This window comes from Euleptes europaea, chromosome 20, assembly GCF_029931775.1.
Source record: "Euleptes europaea isolate rEulEur1 chromosome 20, rEulEur1.hap1, whole genome shotgun sequence".
NCBI classification, from domain to species: Eukaryota; Metazoa; Chordata; class Lepidosauria; order Squamata; family Sphaerodactylidae; genus Euleptes; species Euleptes europaea.
Window position 1 is genome coordinate 6,998,668 of NC_079331.1, and position 18,694 is coordinate 7,017,361.

General features: G+C 46.7%; 2 protein-coding genes across 2 annotated transcripts in view; both read right to left on the reverse strand.

Annotated features, from left to right (window-relative positions):
• The window catches only part of NEO1 (neogenin 1), a 330,696-nt gene that overhangs the window by 294,632 nt on the left and 17,370 nt on the right, over nt 1-18,694 (reverse strand). The window lies entirely within an intron of this gene.
• Nucleotides 1-18,694, reverse strand: part of ARIH1 (ariadne RBR E3 ubiquitin protein ligase 1) — a 39,287-nt gene that overhangs the window by 4,434 nt on the left and 16,159 nt on the right. Inside the window, exons 3-10 of the mRNA XM_056865926.1 lie at nt 13,595-13,739; nt 10,214-10,306; nt 9,672-9,727; nt 6,954-7,020; nt 4,281-4,387; nt 2,807-2,849; nt 1,892-1,963; nt 139-269 (exon numbers count right to left, since the gene is read on the reverse strand). Coding sequence (XP_056721904.1) covers nt 139-269; nt 1,892-1,963; nt 2,807-2,849; nt 4,281-4,387; nt 6,954-7,020; nt 9,672-9,727; nt 10,214-10,306; nt 13,595-13,739 — 714 coding nt within the window. The remainder of the gene's footprint in view (nt 1-138; nt 270-1,891; nt 1,964-2,806; nt 2,850-4,280; nt 4,388-6,953; nt 7,021-9,671; nt 9,728-10,213; nt 10,307-13,594; nt 13,740-18,694) is intronic.

Consider the following 18,694-nt stretch of genomic DNA (forward strand, 5'->3'; position numbering starts at 1 on the left):
GAGATTTCTGTGGTCCAGACATATCAGCTATAATTTTGAGCCTCTGTGCTTCCGAAGGAAACAATTGTTACGTAGAGGAAACACAACATGACAGTACAATTAGACTCACAAGAGCTGAGCGGCATCTCTTAAACCTACCAGGCAGACCCATGCGGCTCCCAAGGGCCAAGACACACCCAGCAGAACTCTGCTTTACAATTCTGGTTCCGACAGACCATGTGATTACAGCCGCCATCCTTCTCTATGGTCACATGGCATTTGGGGCATTCCTGCAAGAAGAAAAGCAGTGGGGGACGGGGGAAATAGGACGCCGTTCCCTTATTTTTGCCAACTTTATTTATTTCCATATATGGAAAAGTGCAGACAAAAGTGACATCACAGTACAAGAGGAAAGTTTCCGCTGATTATGCATCCATCTATCAGCCAACTGTCTGTTGATGCCTTAGTGGTCTTAATGCGAAGATACAGCAACTCAGTGACCCAAACTCATCCAAGCCCCTTACGTTTTTCCACTCATGGGACGGATTTTGTGGGGAAAGCATTTGCACGGAAAGCATTTGCATATGAATCTGCCTTACGCTGAGTCAGACCTCTGGTCCATCAAGGTTAGTATTGCCTATTCAGTCTAGCAGCAGCTCTCCAGGGTCTCAGGTGGAGGTCTTTCCCATCACCTACTTCCTGAGCACCTTCAACGGAGAACCTGGGACCATCTGAACACCAAGCAGATACCCCTACCGCTGAGCCACAGCTCCTCTTTACTTGTATTAAAGTAGGATTCATACATTGTGAGATTTAAATCTGTGTGCTTAATCTTTGTCCTTGTGTTCTGAAACCTTTCTTTCTTACCCCCTGTTCTTAGACCGAGGTCTTGAACAATAAAACCATAAAACTTAAATAAGGACCCATCTCTATAAACACTTCCCTTTGTCTCTCCTCTGCAGCCTCCAAAAAAACAAGCAACAAAATAAGTACGCCGAGGGTCAGAGTCCTCTAAGAGGAACTGATCCTTTTGCTCCAAGGTTGCTCGAGAAGATGTGGACCATTTGTTAAAACATGGTATAACCTAGTTTAGCCTGAGTTAGTATACGTAGGGACAGTGCAAAGGGATATGTACCAAGGAGTCCACTGACTGAAGAGGGCAGGGATACAGCCAGTCTGAAAAAGGGATCTTCAGCATACAGCCCAGCAAAACCATTGAAAAACGGCAATTAAATCTTGAATGCATAAAGACTCTACATAACTTTGGACTAACCAGAGAATCCATATAGGAAGGAAGATTACCCTTAGATAACAGGCCGTGGGCAAGTGGAGAACATGGCCTCCGGGCATCAAAATGAGTGTAACTCTTATCCCTAGCAGTATTCTGAAACCATTAAATCTAGACTGCATGGGTACAGAAATATTTCACTTCCACTGGCACCAAATGAACCTGACTGGAAAACAGTGCAGTACATTTAACTTGTACCGTACACTAACGTTGAGGAATCCAGTAGCTTCTTTCAGTTTTAGGTTACAAAGCTTCTTTTCCCAACAGTGCTAAGCAGAGGGCCAAAGGGCCACACGGAAGACGCGGCCCCCTCACTAGTCAAAGCTAGCACAGTGCCAAAATTTGACAGGGTCTCTGCATGGGAAGCCCTGACCTGGATGGCCCAGGCTAGCCTGATCTTGTCCAATCTCAGAAGCTAAGCAGGGTCAGCCCTGGTTAGTATTTGGATGGGAGACCACCGAGGAATACCAGGGTTGCTGTGCAGAGGAAGGCACTGGCAAACCACGTCTGTTAGTCTCTTGCCGTGAAAACCCCCAAAAAGGGGTCACCTGCGACTTGACGGCACTTGACACACACACACACTGCATGAGAAAAGCAGGACTCCTGGTGGAAGTGGAGGCAAACCTTTGTGTTCGCTGCAATCCAGTTAGAAGTTTCGCTGTCGTCGTCACACTTCTTAATCCACTTCTTTAACCACTGTTTGGAAAAGGGAAAGAGAGAGATTTCCAAGAGGTCACGACGGAGCCTTTTCAGTCACCGCTCACACCAAATGTTAAAGGCTACCTGCAAAGATGTTTGAACCCCCACCGCTCACAGAGCACGTGGACGAGAATGAGCCACGCCCCAAGATGGCACAGAAAGATGCCGAAAGGGGGGGGGGGAGACGAGTATAAGCTAGATGGAAGCCCCTGTGAATACTGGATCCAGGTTAGAATGGTGAAGGCGGTGAATTCCAAATCAAGGAAAGACGGCTCCTAGCACGAAAGACTATTTTGGTCAAGGCGCAGGGTCAGTCCAAGGGAAGTCCCGAACTTGATCCTCCCACCCCGTGTTTGGCCAAGTACAACCCCTGTCTCTTCCCCCCTCTCTCTCTTTCACTGGCATACCAGTGTCTTCAAGCAGCCACCGCAGGGTTGTTGTATTGGACACTTGGGGTTAAAAGCCTGACTGTCCCTGTTCTAGATCGCTCTGCACTGAGCAATCATTACCCCATACCTTCAGCAAATCTGGAAAAAACTATATTTAGTGCCTTTCCTTTGGAAGGAAACACTTGTTATTACTTATTTTGTGCTTCTTGGTAAAGATTTTAATTATTAATTTGGACTTCTACCCCACCAGGCGACGCTTAACTTAAAAGTTCCTAGGAAACCTCTCCTAAAAATGCCAATGACACAGGCTGTCCTTATGGAACTTTCCCAATGGTAATCCCAAACACTGGCATTTCTGGAACCAGCATGCTACCTCTGGGATATCTGATCAATATTACGTTACTTCCCCTCTGCTCTGAACAACAGGAGGGGAAAAGGCTTAAATGCTCACCTTACACTTAACAGGATCGTGCCAGTTTTCACCACAGTTAAAGCTGTAAAATTGAAAAAAAGAAAGTTTATATATGCAATTAAGCTACACTATACTCAAAATGCAAGCAGGCCAGCACGACGAAGCCCACATAAGTCCATGCCTTGCGCGCTGCTTTGGCAAGGATCTGTAAAATGACCGGCTCCACTATTATGAGGCAGGAACGTTCCGGGAGATGGTCATTTTCACGCAGGTACGACCAATAATATCTGCTGCTAGGCAGAGAGGGGGGCTATGGAAACAGCATGCCCCCTCCTGAACCTGCCCTGGTCAGTGTGCGTGTGTGTTAAGTGCCGTCAAGTCACTTCCGACTCATGACGACCCTATGAATCAATGTCCTCCAAAACATCCTATCGTTAACAGCCTTGCTCAGGTCAGTTCTTGCAAATTGAGGGCCGTGGCTTCCTTTACAGAGTCGATCCATCTCAGGCAACTCTTAGGCCTTGGGAGGGACTTCAATGCAAGACAGGGGAAAATGAAAAAAGAGTGTGGGAAAGAAAGAAAAAAAGATGCTTTAGGCCAAGGTGGAAAGATTTTCCCACAATGCTCTGAATCCCCCCCCCCCCCGCCAATACAGAATATCCAGCCTGATGGAAACTTCTGCGGAAAGCCAAAATTTGTTCCCTATTTTGTGACCATGTTGGTTTGATCTGACATTTGTTTTAGAAGATGTCCCATGTTATCCCAAGCAGGTCTCTGTGTTTGTGTGTGTTAAGTACCATCAAGTTTCTTCTGACTTATGGCAACCCGATGAATTAATGACCTCCCAAACGTCCTATCTTTAACAGCGTTGCTCAGGTCGGGTCTTGCAAATTGAGGGCCGCAGTTTCCTTGATGGAGTTGATCCATCTCTTGTTGGGTCTTCCTCTTTTCCTTCTGCCCTCAACTTTTCCTAGCATTATTGCCTTTTCCAGTAACTCTTTTGTCTTCTCATAATGCAGCCAGCCTCAGTGTAGTCATTTTAGCTTCTAGGGTCAGTTCAGGCTTGATTTGATCTATAACCCACTGATTTGTTTTTTGGGCAGTCCACGGTATCCGTAACACTTTCCTCCAACACATTTCAAAGGAAATGGTCATTTTACAGATCCCCTAATGAAGCAACGTGTGACATGCATATGATCTGAGCAATCTTCAATAACAATCTTTTTTCCCCCTCCTCTGTATTGATTCCGATATTGTCGCGTCTCCCCCACACTTTTTCTGGCTCCTTTCAAGTATTCAACAAACCCATTTCTGCTATCTCAGATGGTCGAGACGAAGCTCACCAGACCTCTGAGTGGCCAACGTGGTCACACATTGCTCTACCACCTGGGAATGACTACCCGATTCCATTAGAGGCAACTTGTGGTTTCAAGAAGGCCGGGGGTAGGTGTAACTTTTCAGCTTTAGCTGTCCACAACAGTTATACTCTCATGAGCACAAGAAACACGCTTACCAAAACTGACGGCCACATTTACAGCGAACGGGCTTCGCATCAGGGTACTGCACTTTTACAACATGGTGGCAGTCCGGGGCAGGACACCATTTTAACAGTCGATTGCACTGGAAGGAGAAAGCAAAAACAATTTTTTGACACGGTGGAAGTCCCAAAGAAAACAAAAACATACCCAGCTACTGTTCAGCCCTTCCCTTTTATCTCCCTAGGATTTTTCTATCTGAACTTCATTGCTACAGAGAGATGTCACCACTCCTAGTACAGAGAGACACCCACTACGCCATTTCCCAGAACCAATTATTTAGGACTGTGGGGAGGGGCTGTGGCTCAGTTTGTAGAGCACCTGCTTGGCATGCAGAAGGTCCCAGGTTCAATCCCCGGCATCTCCAGTTAAAGGGACCAGGCAAGTAGGTGATGTGAAAGACCCCTGCCTGAGACCCGGGAGAACAGCTGCTGGTCTGAGTAGACAATACTGACTTTGATGGACCAAGGGTCTGATTCAGCATAAGGCAGCTTTGTGTGTTCAGGACTGCATTTAATTTAAAGGAGTCCCAAACTGTGATTTTAAATTTTGGTTTCATGACTTAAATGCTTTTGAACGTATTTTATTAAATTCATCAGCCGCCTTGAGCTCCGTAGAAATAAATAAAATAGCTATAAGGGAGTCTCAAAATTATCCAGGCCAACCCCTCAACGGAACCAAGACCAGAAAATGCCGAGCCCCACGTTGACCTCCCCTACTTCCATCCTATAGAAGACTACAAATAATGCAAACTAGAACCTGGAAGTCATGCCAAGGATGAGACCAGAAAGGATGCTTCCAGATGTTACACTCTTACTCCTCCAAGGACTTACAGAATTATAGTTGGAAGAAACCACCAGGGTCATCCAGTCCAACCCCCTGCACAATGCAGGACATTCACAACTACCTCCCCCTCACACCCCCAGTGACCCCTACTCCATGCCCAGAAGATGGCCAAGATGTCCTCCCTCTCATCATCTGCCTAAGGTCATAGAGTCAGCATTGCTGACACAAGGTCATCTAGCCTCTGCTTAAAAACCTCCAGGGAAGGTAAGCTCACCACCTCCCGAGGAAGCCTGTTCCACCGAGGAACAGCTCCAACTGTAAGAAAGTTCTTCCTAATGTCTAGATGGAAACTCTTTTGATTTCATTTCAACCCATTGGTTCTGGTCCGACCTTCTGGGGCAACAGAAAACAACTTGGCACCCTCCTCTATAGGACAGCCCTTCAAGTCCTTGAAGATGGTTATCATATCCCCTCTCAGCCTTCTCCTCTCCAGGCTAAACATACCCAGCTCCTTCAACCTTTCCTCATAGGACTTGGTTTCCAGACCCCTCACCATCTTTGTTGCCCTCCTCTGGACACGTTCCAGCTTGTCTACATCCTTCTTAAATTGTGGTGCCCAAAACTTGGACGCACGCACTGGAAGACGCTATTGCAAAGCCTGCTTTGAAAAACTTTCAACTCAAGACTAATTCTGAACTTTCAACTCAAACTAAGCGCAACAGGCAGTTCTGCGGTAAAGAGTGTTTAGAAATGGCTTGGCCGTGACTGCATCCAGTGGTTATCTTGGGAGGGCCTGGTCCCGCGGTATCCACACAGGTTATGCAAGTCCTCCACCAACGGGGCCTCCTGACAAATTTCTGTATGGCTCAGCATTCAATCATTAACCCCCTGGACGTGTGCCAAGCCTCATTCATAAAGGCTGCATTGAAGCCCACATGTGCTATGGTTTTGCAGCCCTGTCCAGATTAAGCACCGCTGGCATTTTGCAAATGGAACTCATGTGGTCTTTATTAGGCGAGGGGGCCAGCCTGGCCAGGTTGCACCGTGCATCCCCTGAAGTTTTAAAGTTAGAGATGGGGAAGGAACCTGGCTCAATGGTAGAGCATCTGCTTGGCATGCAGAAGGTCCCAGTTTCAATCCCCGGCATCGCCAGTTAAAGGGACCAGGCAAGTAGGTGATGTGGAAGACCTCCACCTGAGACCCTGGAGAGCCGCTGCCGGTCTGAGTAGACAATACTGACTTTGATGGACCAAGGGTCTGATTCAGTATAAGGCAGCTTCATGTGTTCATGTGATGCCCCGACAGATCCATCGGGGGTATCGCCCCGACGTTAATGCTGGATTTGGTTCGGGGGCAGCCAGGGATTCTGCAGAAGCACTGAAAACGAATGCCGGCTTATTCTCCGAGGGCTGGCCACGAATCCGAAGTTCAAAACTGCCCGCTGCAAGAGTGGTAATTGGCGTTCAGGAACGATTAGAGATGGCAATTCCTGGCACAGCCGTCTACAGCCCTTGCGCCGAGACCTGGGACTCTAGGCCTGCGCTTCAGGATGCTGCAGCAACAGCAACATTCCAGCTCTTCCGATTTCAGGAAGGGGCATACTGAAACAATGCCGTCTATTAGTACTACCATTTTAGCATCCAAAGCGTAGCTCGGATAGGTTTCCCAAAGTAAGGGCTGTTAGGTTGTTAATAGAAAACCTTGTCTCCCTCACACTTTTGCAGCGAAGTCTGATCTTCCCCCTCCACACACACCAAAAAAAAAAAACCAAAAAAAAAACCAGTGCCCACAAAATGCCTGCAGACAGCTTCACAAAGACTCACAGTCAGGCTTTTCAACATTCATTTTTAAGAGTAAACACTCACCTCTACAAAACTATTAGTTATTAAATGCTGGTACTTTAATTTAACTTTTGAGTCTGTGATCAGGCGCCTAGGAAGAGAAAAGGGGGAAGATTTCATTAAGAAATTCATTTCTTTACAGTCAAGAGATCAGCGTCCGCTTTTATTTTGAACCACAAGTCAACGGATCAAAGGGAATTGCGTTAAGCAAAAAAAACCCAATAAAATAAACTGGGGGGGGGGGAGAAAACACAAAACAGGAAAGAGACAAGCCAACATTATTCTGCAGCCAGCGGTCACAACAAGAGCACACTGGAAACAGAAAGCCGAGGGGGTTTTAACGCCTCCTCGAAAGAGGCATCCTAAACCTAGCGGCGACATCAGGGCGGGGTGCAGGTTCCACAATCTGCAGGCCAAATACCAAAAACACTTGGCTAAGCAACAGTTAGGGACCTGGTAGACAGATCACCAAAAAGATTCTCTGTGCCAGACCTCAAGAGCAGGGACAAACACTATATTGTTTGTCCGGAACAGCAGAAGCCCACACACCCCCGTCTTGCAGATTCCTACACGACTGCACTCCCAGCCCTACAGAGACACACAAAAGCCTTTTCCCTCAAATTCTCTGTCTGGAAAGGGAAGCTAACGGGGCACTTTTTAAACCCACGCCTGGTTTGAGGAGCTGATTTAAGTCCTCCCACTACACACCCTCTATCTCTGGAAAGCACCCAAAATACACACTCTGTTTTACTCATTACCGCTCGACTGCTGCCTGCCGTGATTTTTGTCCCAAGTCCAGAACTGTTTCAAATAATACCAATTATGGGTAATCTTTGTTTTGAAACCACTGAGCCAGCGCTTAATTTAACAAGGGGCTTCCTAATCGCTCGGAGACAAAACAAGAGCACGAACATTGTGATAAAGAACAGCACAGTGGTTAGAGCGGGGGGGAGGGTGTCCCCCAACCTTTTAAAGCCTGTGGGCACCTTTGGAATTCTGACACGGCGTGGTTGGTGCAGCAACAAAATGGCTGCTGCAGGAGGAGGAGCTAGCCACAGAATGACTGCTTCCAGCTTACCTTCATTCACTCAGTGAAGATCTTCATTCACTCAGTGAGAGATGCTAATGGCGGCAGATTCTGCCCAAGCAACGTTTTAAAATTCTGCACCGCCTATCAAATCTCCTGCAGCCAATCAGAAGCCTCGCTGGGCAAAAGCCTCCACCTGGCCCCGCCAACTTCCTAAAAAATGTTTGGCGAGCCGCAGGAAAGGTGCTGGCAGGCATAATGGTGCCCACGAACGTCATGTTTGGGACCCCCTGGGTTAAAGTAGTGGACTAAGACCAAGGAGATCTGGGTTCAAATTCTCATTCTGTCATGAAACTTATGGGGAGATCATGGGACCCTCAGAGGATAACTGCCAACGGTAAGGAGCAATTAGATTGCTCATTAAGATTGCTTAGACAGGGGTGGATGAAGACCAGAGTAGCCTATGCCATAGAAAAGATTGTCCAGATGCGAACCAAGAAGAAGAGTTGGTTTTTATATAACACCTTTCTCTGCCATTTAAGGAAGAATCAAACTAGCTTACAATCACCTACACTTCCCCTCTCCACAACAGACACCCTGTGAGGTAGGTGAGGCTGAGAGAGCTGTGACTAGCCCAAGGTCACCCAGCTGGCTTCGTGTGTAAGAGCGGGGAAACAAATCCAGTTCACCAGATTAGCCTCCGCCGCTCATGTGGAGGAGTGGGGAATCAAACCTGGTTCTCCAGATCAGAGTCCACCGCTCCAAACCACCACTCTTAACCACTACACCACGCTGGTACCAAGGGGTTGCAAAGACACAGAGCAGCATGAGGTGTTCCTCCCCTTTTTTTAAAAAGCTAGCAATGACTGGTTAAGGTATGCACTGTTCTGAGGTTAAAGCAGTTCATTATGAAGTGCACATGAGAAGCAACCCCCCCCCCCCCGAAACGAGTTACAATGCCACTTACAACTTTTGGCACAAAGACATGCTGCAGAAAAACATTATCAACCCGATGCGCGCACCATCGGATACACGTCCTTTTCAGGAAGTGTTGGCTGCCCAGCTACAGAAAAAGGGCCCCGCGCAGCACCTTGGGGAAAGCTTCTAGAAGACAAACGAAATGCGAGAGCGCTGGCCGAACGGTGCGCCAACAAACGAAGCAGCAACGAGAGCTTACTAAGGAGAGGAAAAAAACCTTCTAACAGGGGAGCGGTCACTTAACGGCAGGAAATGGTACAGTTCCCCGAAACAAGTTACCCGATAAGCATGGAAACCACACAATAGTGAAGACCAATTAAAAATATATATATTCAAGTGGTCATGCCTCAGCAACACGTGTTGCTATGGCTCATAAGAAGAATTACTTCTACTAATCACTACAAGAGGAGGTAGAGGTATTCCGGAAAGAGTAGGCATTGTTTTCAGGCACAATGCAGACATAAAAGCCCCACACATTTTGCATGAAAAGCATTAAGAGGCAGACAAAGTCGAAGGGGATGGAGAAGCCGAAGTATTTTTAGTGTTTATAAAGGCTACCGAGGATGATCAGAGTTCTTAAAGAGTACCCACGGAGGCAAACAACCTTGAATCTCCACGCAAGACCGACGGCATCATCTTTAGACAACTCTGAGCCAGTCAGCTCCCACAGGATTGTTCTGTGGCTTAACAGAGGAAGGGTTTTATTATTTAATCGCCTACCAAGCTATGATACTTACATAACAGTATTGTCATCCACCAAGATATCACAGCCATGAGCAGGGCATGAAATTGTCTGAAGGGGAAAGAGGAAAAAGTGGTAAGGCAGGAGCCTTTTCTGTTCTGGCGTCAGTGAAGAATCTTTAAACCCTGCATACAGGGTTGCCAACCCACAGGTGGGGCCTGGAGATGTCCTGGAATTACTACTGCTCTCCAGACTACAGAAACCAGTTCCCCTGGGGGTGGGGGGAATGGCTGCTTCTGAGGGTGGACTCGACAGCATTATACCCCACTGAGGTCCCTCCCCGTTCCAAGCCCTGTTCTCTCCGGGATCCAACCCCAAATCTCTAGGAATTTCCCAGCTCGGTGTTGGTCACCCTGACCAGTACACATACAGCCGATAAGTCTCTGAATGACCAAGATCTGAGCTGAAAATTCTAATCTAACTCATTAACTTACATTGGCTGTAACAAAAAGCCCAGACTATTACCCACCCACCCCAAGCCAAAACCCATAACCCATTTCTCCCCCAATAAAAGTAATAACAGAAACAGAATTTTACCTGTCCCATGCCTTCCTCCATTATTTTGGTAGTTAAATACTCACTCCAGCACTGCATACAAAACTTGTGTCCGCACTCTAAGCCAGTGAAATACTGGGGAGAGAGAGAGAGAGAAACAGAGACGACATTATATCCCCCCACTGCCCGTTTTGCTCTGTTTACTATTGGACTTCCTTGATTGCGGAATGAATGCCCTTTCAAAAACAGCCAAGTCTTCAATTTACATCGGTCCTGCTAGCGGCACTTGCCCCGATTGGCGTCTTTCCACTATTTGCCCACCCCAACTGCCCTCGCTTCCTCAGCCAACAACACATCGCCTTCAGTATAGTTTGACCTTTGATTTGAAAGTCAGGCAGCAAGTGTGAAGAGTACAGCCCCATCTTCACGATCACAGCTTGAAAGAGGACAGGGTCCAGACTCTTAACATGTCTTAAGACAACGTGAAGACCTGTCAAGAGATTCGCTCCACCAGAGTGTTGTTTGGTGCAGGACTTGTCCAAAGATAACATCGCATAATAGTGAAGGAAGATAAGAGGGGGGGAGATTTTGCCTTGGATATGTAGGGATAGTGGTTGCAATGTGATGGGAATCCCTTGAGCTGAATCAGCTGATGAGCAGTATCATTAAAGTAAAAGGGCTGTTTGGAAACTGACTTATGTTTGTGTTGCTGTTTGAGTTCTCACAATAATGTTTGTATATATATATAGAAACGGCTTTGAGTGTAGGGCCGAAAAGCATGAGACACGTTTCAATTAAATAAACAAGCCACTGCTTTTAGTAGGCATGAAAACACTGGAAATACTATGAACACCCTACTCTAAATCCAAGTAGTCAGAATAGAAAAATAAATGTGGGAGGGTGGGGAGATAATTGTCATGTGACATCACCAAAGAGGTAGGGGGTGGTAACTCCACCTATATTGATAATAGTTGAAATAGAAATGTTTGGCAGAACTGTCATGAGACTATCTGGAGTGCGCTTGTCTTCTATAAAACCCTGTAACAGAACCTTTCAACTTGTTTTATGTGCTACTGCTGAACTTCAATTAACTGAATTACCCAAACTTTAGGATTTTGGGGGTCATATAATTAGTATCTGAAGAGTTCTGGTTGTTTTCCACGGAAGTAACATGTTCACAAGTCAGAAGGGGGGGAAGTGTTCAAAACCAAGAATACAAGCCGAACACAGACATTTGGTTTGAGTCCATTCATAGATTTACGTGGTCACTTTTAGAGAGGACGAAGTTTAACAGCTATTGTGGCGCAAATGTTCGAGCAAGGGTTAAAGAAATATAGGGTGTTTTTAAAAAAAAACAAAGGAAGCTCACTTGAAGGAAAAGTATAGAATCATAGAGTTGGAAGGGACCACCAGGGCCATCAAGTCCAACCCCCTGAACAATGCAGGAAATTCACAACTACCTCCCCCCTCCACACCCCTAGTGACCAGAAGATGGCCAAGATGCCCTGCCTCTCATCATCTGCCTAAGGTCACAGAATCAGCATTGCTGCATTGTGCAGGGGGTTGGACTAGATAACCCTGGTGGTCCCTTCCAACTCTATGATTCTATGAGATCAAGCCCTTTCATGTGCTGAATACTTTGAGTTTGGAAGCAACAGGTTGATACATAACATGATATGCATCAGTTGTAAGAGGAATTTATCAATGGACAAGAATCAAACCTTTTCACGCTCAACCATGGAATCAGACCAACCTTCACTATAGGAGGCACTCACTAAGTAATAACTGTAGTATCTCTTCCCTAGGAAACACCACAGGACAGCATTTTATGTTGATGGGGTAGGGCCCCCCCCCACACCACTCATAAAAATAACAAAACTTCTATAACCCCATTAAGAAGCTGATCAGAACAATTAAGAGTGTTTACAAATATGATTTTATTTTATTTATACCCAGCCTTCCCCCAGCTTGCTGGGGGTAAAGGGAAGATGACTGAGGAAGGCACTGGCAAACCACCCCGTCAACAAAGTCTGCCTAGTAAACGTCGGGGATGTGACGTCACCCCATGGGTCAGGAATGACCCGGTGCTCGCACAGGGGACCTTTACTTTACTTACTTCCCCCAGCAAGCTGGGCTCAGAGCGGCTGACAACACACATATAAATGGATATGGGTTAAAACATTACTGAAATCATACAACTAATATTGAAATGGAGTTGAAGTGATACACGGTTTTACAAGAACTGAAGAGTGAAGTCTATGCGGATAAGCTTTCAGCCACTCTGAACTTTTACAAGCCCTTCTTCCCCAAAGGAAGCAGCCGGCCGTGGAAAGTATTTGAGGCTCCAAGTTGAAATCAGGGAATAGCAAGCCACAGAAAGCTTTGGCTGGTTCCCAGGTGTGATTCAAGCATGGGCCCTATAACATGCCCCTGAATCCTTCGCTATGGGGAGAGGGGGATTTGGAGCACCACTGTGACCCCTTAATAGTATGACAGAAAAAACACACTCCTGGGGGAAGATATAAGAAGGTCCCTTTAAGCATAAAGGCTTTGCCTTTGTGGGTCAGGGGATATAGAAACTTTAGAACATGTCTTGATCCGCTTTTCATTCTACCAAGAAGTCCGCACAAGGGTTCTTTCCCCTTTGCTTAACACTTGCCCTGACCACCCAGATGAATTTCTGGCTAAGAAGCTCCTGACTGATGGGGAAAAAAACAGTTTGCACTCTTGACTGCTAAATTCTGTGCTGCAGCTATTAAAATACGTCGTACCCTAACAGGATAAGAGTAACAGAAATACTTTACTACTCAAAATATTAAGCAGGTCACACCAAGTTATACAATGTTTATAAACATTTTATTCATACACGTAATATTTCAATTTTCAATACCTTTATTGGCATACCATCGCGCAGTCGATCCAAATAAAACCAACCCTCTAAACATCGTTTAACCTCCGCCTCTTAACAATTTCATCAAAAAGATTTAGCCCAGATTCAACAGCCTCAGAATCTCGGGAGGATAACAACAATTTGATCTTATTACCATCAGCTTGATCTACATGATTTGAGAGAACGGGATCTAAAAGGACCGCAAGAATTTCACAATAAAATGGGCAATACAAGGGCATATGGTCAATATGTAATATGTAATTTTTAGGCTCACATTATTTGTCGTTGCAGTAGTAGCTGTTGTGGTTTTCTTATTATCTGTTGTGGCTGTTGTTTGTTTTTGCCGGTCAGTGATCGCATTAATAAATAATAATAATTATTATTATATTATTATTATCAACAACAACAACAACACACTCCTGGGCACATATTGCCTACTGATAACTTAAGAGACGAGCTACTTTTTATGTTTCAGACGAGCAAAAAAATGCTATTTATTCTTAGTCGCAAGTTCTCAATTTCACAATACTCACCGAGTTCGGGTAATTCAGATAGCATATCTGGCAAGGCATATCCTGTGCAGATGACCTGGTGTTCATCTGACGTGTTCGAGACTTTTTACTAGGATTAATTACATGACATTCCGCAAACAGCTTCTCCAGGTTGCCATCAAAGTACCTGTTCGTGGACAAGGGAAGAAGACAAGCCAAGTCAAAAGGATGGACAAAAGGAGATGCGCTTGATCTGCGCCGCAAAATAATTAGATTGGGGCCGTCGAAAGCGCTGGCAAGTCAGAGCTTTGAAGCCCTATAAATAGGAATGGCCTCAATTCCCTCTCTGTCGCGCGGCCAGGGAGCTGTCTGGCCTGGCCCTGGCAAAGCTCTGAGGCAACCCACGCAGCTCTGCAAAGATGTCTACGGCCAGAAGACAAGCGTCATTCCTGGAAGACGAAGATCAAAGCGTGTATTCCCAAGCTACCTCCCTTGCAAGACTTTGTGCTTTAAATGGTCAGTTCAGGAAATCACCTACTGCAGGGACAAATTCTTCTCTCCCCCACCCCATATTGTGTGTGTGTGTAAAGTGCCTTCAAGTCGCAGCCGACTTATGGCGACCCCTTTTGGGGTTTTCATGGCAAGAGACTAAGAGAGGTTGTTTGCCAGTGCCTTCCTCTGCACAGCAACCCTGGTATTTCTTGGTGGTCTCCCATCCAAATAGTAACCAGGGCTGACCCTGCTTAGCTTTCGAGATCTGACGAGATCAGGCTACCCCCCATATTAGGCCTTCAAAATTAGCCAGTGCACAGACACACACAAAAACCCCATAATCAAGTGGAGAAGAAGAAGAGTTGGATTTTATATGCCAACTTTCTCTTCCACTTAAGGGAGAATCAAACCGGACACCCTGTGAGGTAGGGAGGGCTGAAAGAGCTGTGACTAGCCCAAGGTCACCCAGCTGGCTTAGTGTGTAGGAGTGGGGGAAACAAATCCAGTTCCCCAGATCAGCCTCCGTCGCTCATGTGGAGGAGTGGGGGTATCAAACTGGTTGTCCAGATCAGATTCCACCGCTCCAAACCACTACACCACGCTGGCTGGTGTACAGTAGCAGATTGGTTGGGAGATAGCGTAAACTGCCGGAATGCAGTCGTGTACTTCACTAATTTGACAGCGTGAGGGGTACAATTAGAGATGGTGGCTCTCTTGACACACGGGGAACACTCCCACCCTCCCTTGCGTGCATGGGATTCACACTTCCTTCTTGTTTCCTGTCTCGCAACTCACTCGCCAGGTTCATATGGAAGAAAGCACTGGCAGCCTAAGCCAGAAGCTCTCCAGAAGTGGAACCAAAGGGAAGACACCTTGCGCTTATTTGATCATCATCTAAATTGTTGAGGATAGCTGAACGCTGTTTTTCCCTTCCCATTTCATCCTCTTAACCTCCACTCTGTGGGGTACGGTTAGGCTAAGAGAGTGACTGCCCCAAGGTCACCTAGGGGGAATTGGGGCATTCAAAGATGGCTATCCCTTCCCTGGGCTACAACACGGTGCCGGGGTCCCATCCCCCTACTTCCAGAAACAGCTGTTAAAGCTATCAATGTTATTTTTTTTAGCAAAGGTGTGAGCACATCACCTTAAGAAGATGAGTACCTCACAGCTCTTCAGTTTAAAGCACCCCTTCCACCGTTTGCACAGCTGTCACACCAACGCAGAAGGAACAGTCCCCATGGCGGTCACTACCTTTACCCAGGGGAATCAAACACCCAAGGCCAAGCAAGATACACCCTGTGACCATGATAAAATCCAGAGCGGCAGTGATATTGGAAGCAAACACAACCAAATATCCCAGGATGCCTTTTACAGTTTTTGTATTTGGTTGTGGCATATGCCGCAATAAAACCGTTCCGCCTTGTATCACGGGACTCTCCAACAATTTATTCTGTCGAACACCTTGGCTGAATTTAAGAGCCACCTCTCGTCCTCCGGTATGGAATTTTGCAGAAGCTGCATGAAAGCAGATTTCTAAGAACTGGCTACAGTTTGGGTTTTTTCCAGGCACGCGCAACGATTTCCTTTACTTACGTAACCCTACACACCAGGCCACCGTGGTCTTGGCGCTCAGAGGTCGCCCGCTGAGCCCAGACACTTCTTTCTCCATGAGACAGATTCTGACCTGAACTGGCACCCCTACCAGCACCCAAACCACCTCCAGTGACCCTAATCAAGGGGTGACAAGGCCTGCCCCGTAATGTCAGGCAGGAAACCGAGTGGCTTAGCGAGGCCGGGTTCCTGTCCTACTGCAGAAGGGCTGCAGCATCACATTTTTTAATGTAGGAGAAGAAGCTCATGCCGACACCAGCAATAAATCAAGGAAAAATAGTAGCTACGCCACACCAACACTGCAATTAAACTTCAAAATACAAAAGTGTGTCTTAGGGACATATGCTCACAGGTTTAATTTATCATGTACAAACATTATGACTACCTATATATACTGACTAAAATACACACCCAGGTTACAACCCACAATAATTCTACTGGCGTAGAATCAAGAGTCCTTTTGCAATCCTCGGTAAAAAAATGTAATGAGGAGTTGGTCAGATTGTAAATTACTCTGGACAAATGAGACCAATATGAAGTTCTGAGGAAGATTTTTACGCAACAGGATTAGGAGCCAGCAACCTGTTGTATTTATCTATAGTACTGAAAAGATGATTTACAGTTCTTTTTCTACCGATACTGAAGAGATGATTGATAGCTTTAACTGATCCACTGGTGTTGCATCGTCTAAGAGATATCCACGATACATGGAAGAACATGTTCAAGGATTGCAAAAGGACTCTTGACTCTATGCCAGCAGAATAATTGTGGATTGTAACCTGGATGTATTTTAGTCAGTATATATAGGTAGTCATAACGTTTGTACATGATAAATTAAATCTATGAGTACATGGGGCTCAGCGGTAGAGCATCTGCTTGGCATACAGAAGGTCCCAGGTTCAATCCATAGCATCTCCAGTTAGGCAAGTGGGTGATGTGAAAGACCCCTGCCTGAGACCCTGGAGAGCCACTGCCGGTCTGAGTAGACAATTCTTACTTTGATGGACCAAGGGTCTGATTCAGCAAAAGGCAGCTTCATGCTGAGTTGTTTTCTGTTGCCCCAGAAGGTCGGACCAAAACCAACGGGTTGAAATTAAATCAAAAGAGTTTCCGTCTAGACATTAGGAAGAACTTTCTAACAGTCTGAGCAGTTCCTCAGTGGAACAGGCTTCCTCGGGAGGTGGTGAGCTCTCCTTCCCTGGAGGTTTTTAAGCAGAGGCTAGACGGCCATCTGTCAGCAATGCTGATTCTATGACCTTAAGCCGATGATGAGAGGGAGGGCATCTTGGCCATCTTCTGGTCACTCGGGGTGTGTGTGGGGGAGGTAGTTGTGAATGTCCTGCATTGTACAGGGGGTTGGACTAGATCAGGGGTCAGCAAACTCATTAGTCAAAAGAGCCAAATATCAACAGTACAACGATTGAGAGCCAAATTTCTTAAACTATATAGGTAGGTACACTGTTTATTAACTTAATAAACTTTAATTAAAGTTTTAAGTCTTAATTAAACTATAGGTACACTGAATAAAACTTGATATCATACTTAATAGTGATCTTATTTATTGATAGAAATTAAACTGTAAGTCCCTGTCATTTCCCCCTCCCCGTCTGGAGTCCTCGTCTGGAGGCCTGGTCTACCGCCATAAAAGCCTATTGGTAGGCCTGGCCTCCGGCTGAGTCCCATTGGGAGGCCAGGTCTACCCATTGGCTTTTTTGGCAGTAGACCTTGCCTCCGGAGGCCCACAGACGCCAATTGGTAGACCTGGCCTCTGAAGGGGGACTTTTTCCCCTCCTCACTGTCCAGGTCTACTGCCAAAAAAGCCAGTGGGTAGACATGGCCTCCCAATGGGACTCAGACGGAGGCCAGGTCTACCAAAGGAAGCCTGCCCCGCCCAACAGCTGATAGGCGGGGGGGGGCAGAAACCACCGAGCCGCCCACCCAGCAATCACGCGGCTAGAGGGGAGGGGAGGCTTTAGCCTCCCAACCATTGAAGGCAAGGGAAAGGGGGACCCGGCCATTCTCCACGGTGGGGGGGAGGGGAAAAGACAGCGCGCCCACTCGCCCGCTCTCTCTCTTAGGGGCGCCGGCTCCGCAGCCCGGCTGCCGGCGCGAGCGGGCACAAGAGCAGGGGCTCCGAACCAAGTTCGGAGAGCCGCACTCAACGGGCCAAAGAGCCGCATGCGGCTCTGGAGCCGCAGTTTTGAGACCCCTGGACTAGATGACCCTGGTAGTCCCTTCCAACTCTATGGTTCTATGTGTTCAACCACATACTTTTGTATTTTGAGGTTTAATGAACCCAGCAATAAACCCATTTACTAGAGCAGTAACACAGAAAGGAACTACCAAGTCAATGCGGACTGCGGCTTCTGGGAGAGTTGCCACAGCATAGAACGGAGAGGGTACCTGCTGTAGCAGCCATGCTGATGAGTAAAAAAACCCAGAGGAGTTCTGAAAATGTTTGTTTCCTGCCTAGCCTTTGCTGTGCTCTGCCTCTTCATTAAATCGCCTTTCGAAATGTCAAAAGTTCAGACCAATTGCCCTGGAATAGCTGGCCAGCCCACCTGGTTCTGCGGCTTTCTGGAGAACCGCCTGTTTCTGCTCTGCCGGAAAAAAAACAAGAGGAACAGCAAACGGCCGCTGAATCCCAGGTTTAGGGACCCCTGACCACAACTCGGTTCTCTAAATGGGCCACACGCAGGGCAGATAGAAAGCGCTGCTGGAGGCACCTGTCTACCACGTCAGCTGTCAGAGAGCACGAGGGATTCTAAAGCCATTGAACAAAACAGAAAAAATAGACCATGGCATAGAGAAAAGGTACAGAAGGTCACTCTTTAAAAACAAGGGCCTGTAAAAAAAAAAAACTAAAGCGATGCTTTACACGCAGCAAGCCAATACACCGGGTGCCTTCCTCACGTTTGCGCTCCGAAAACCATTCTACGGAGATGCTTTCGCTGGAGTAACGCCAGATCCGGCCCATTACAAAAGCAGCCCGAAACTGGGGTTACTGGAAGCAAGGCGTTGCCTTCATCTATTAGCAAT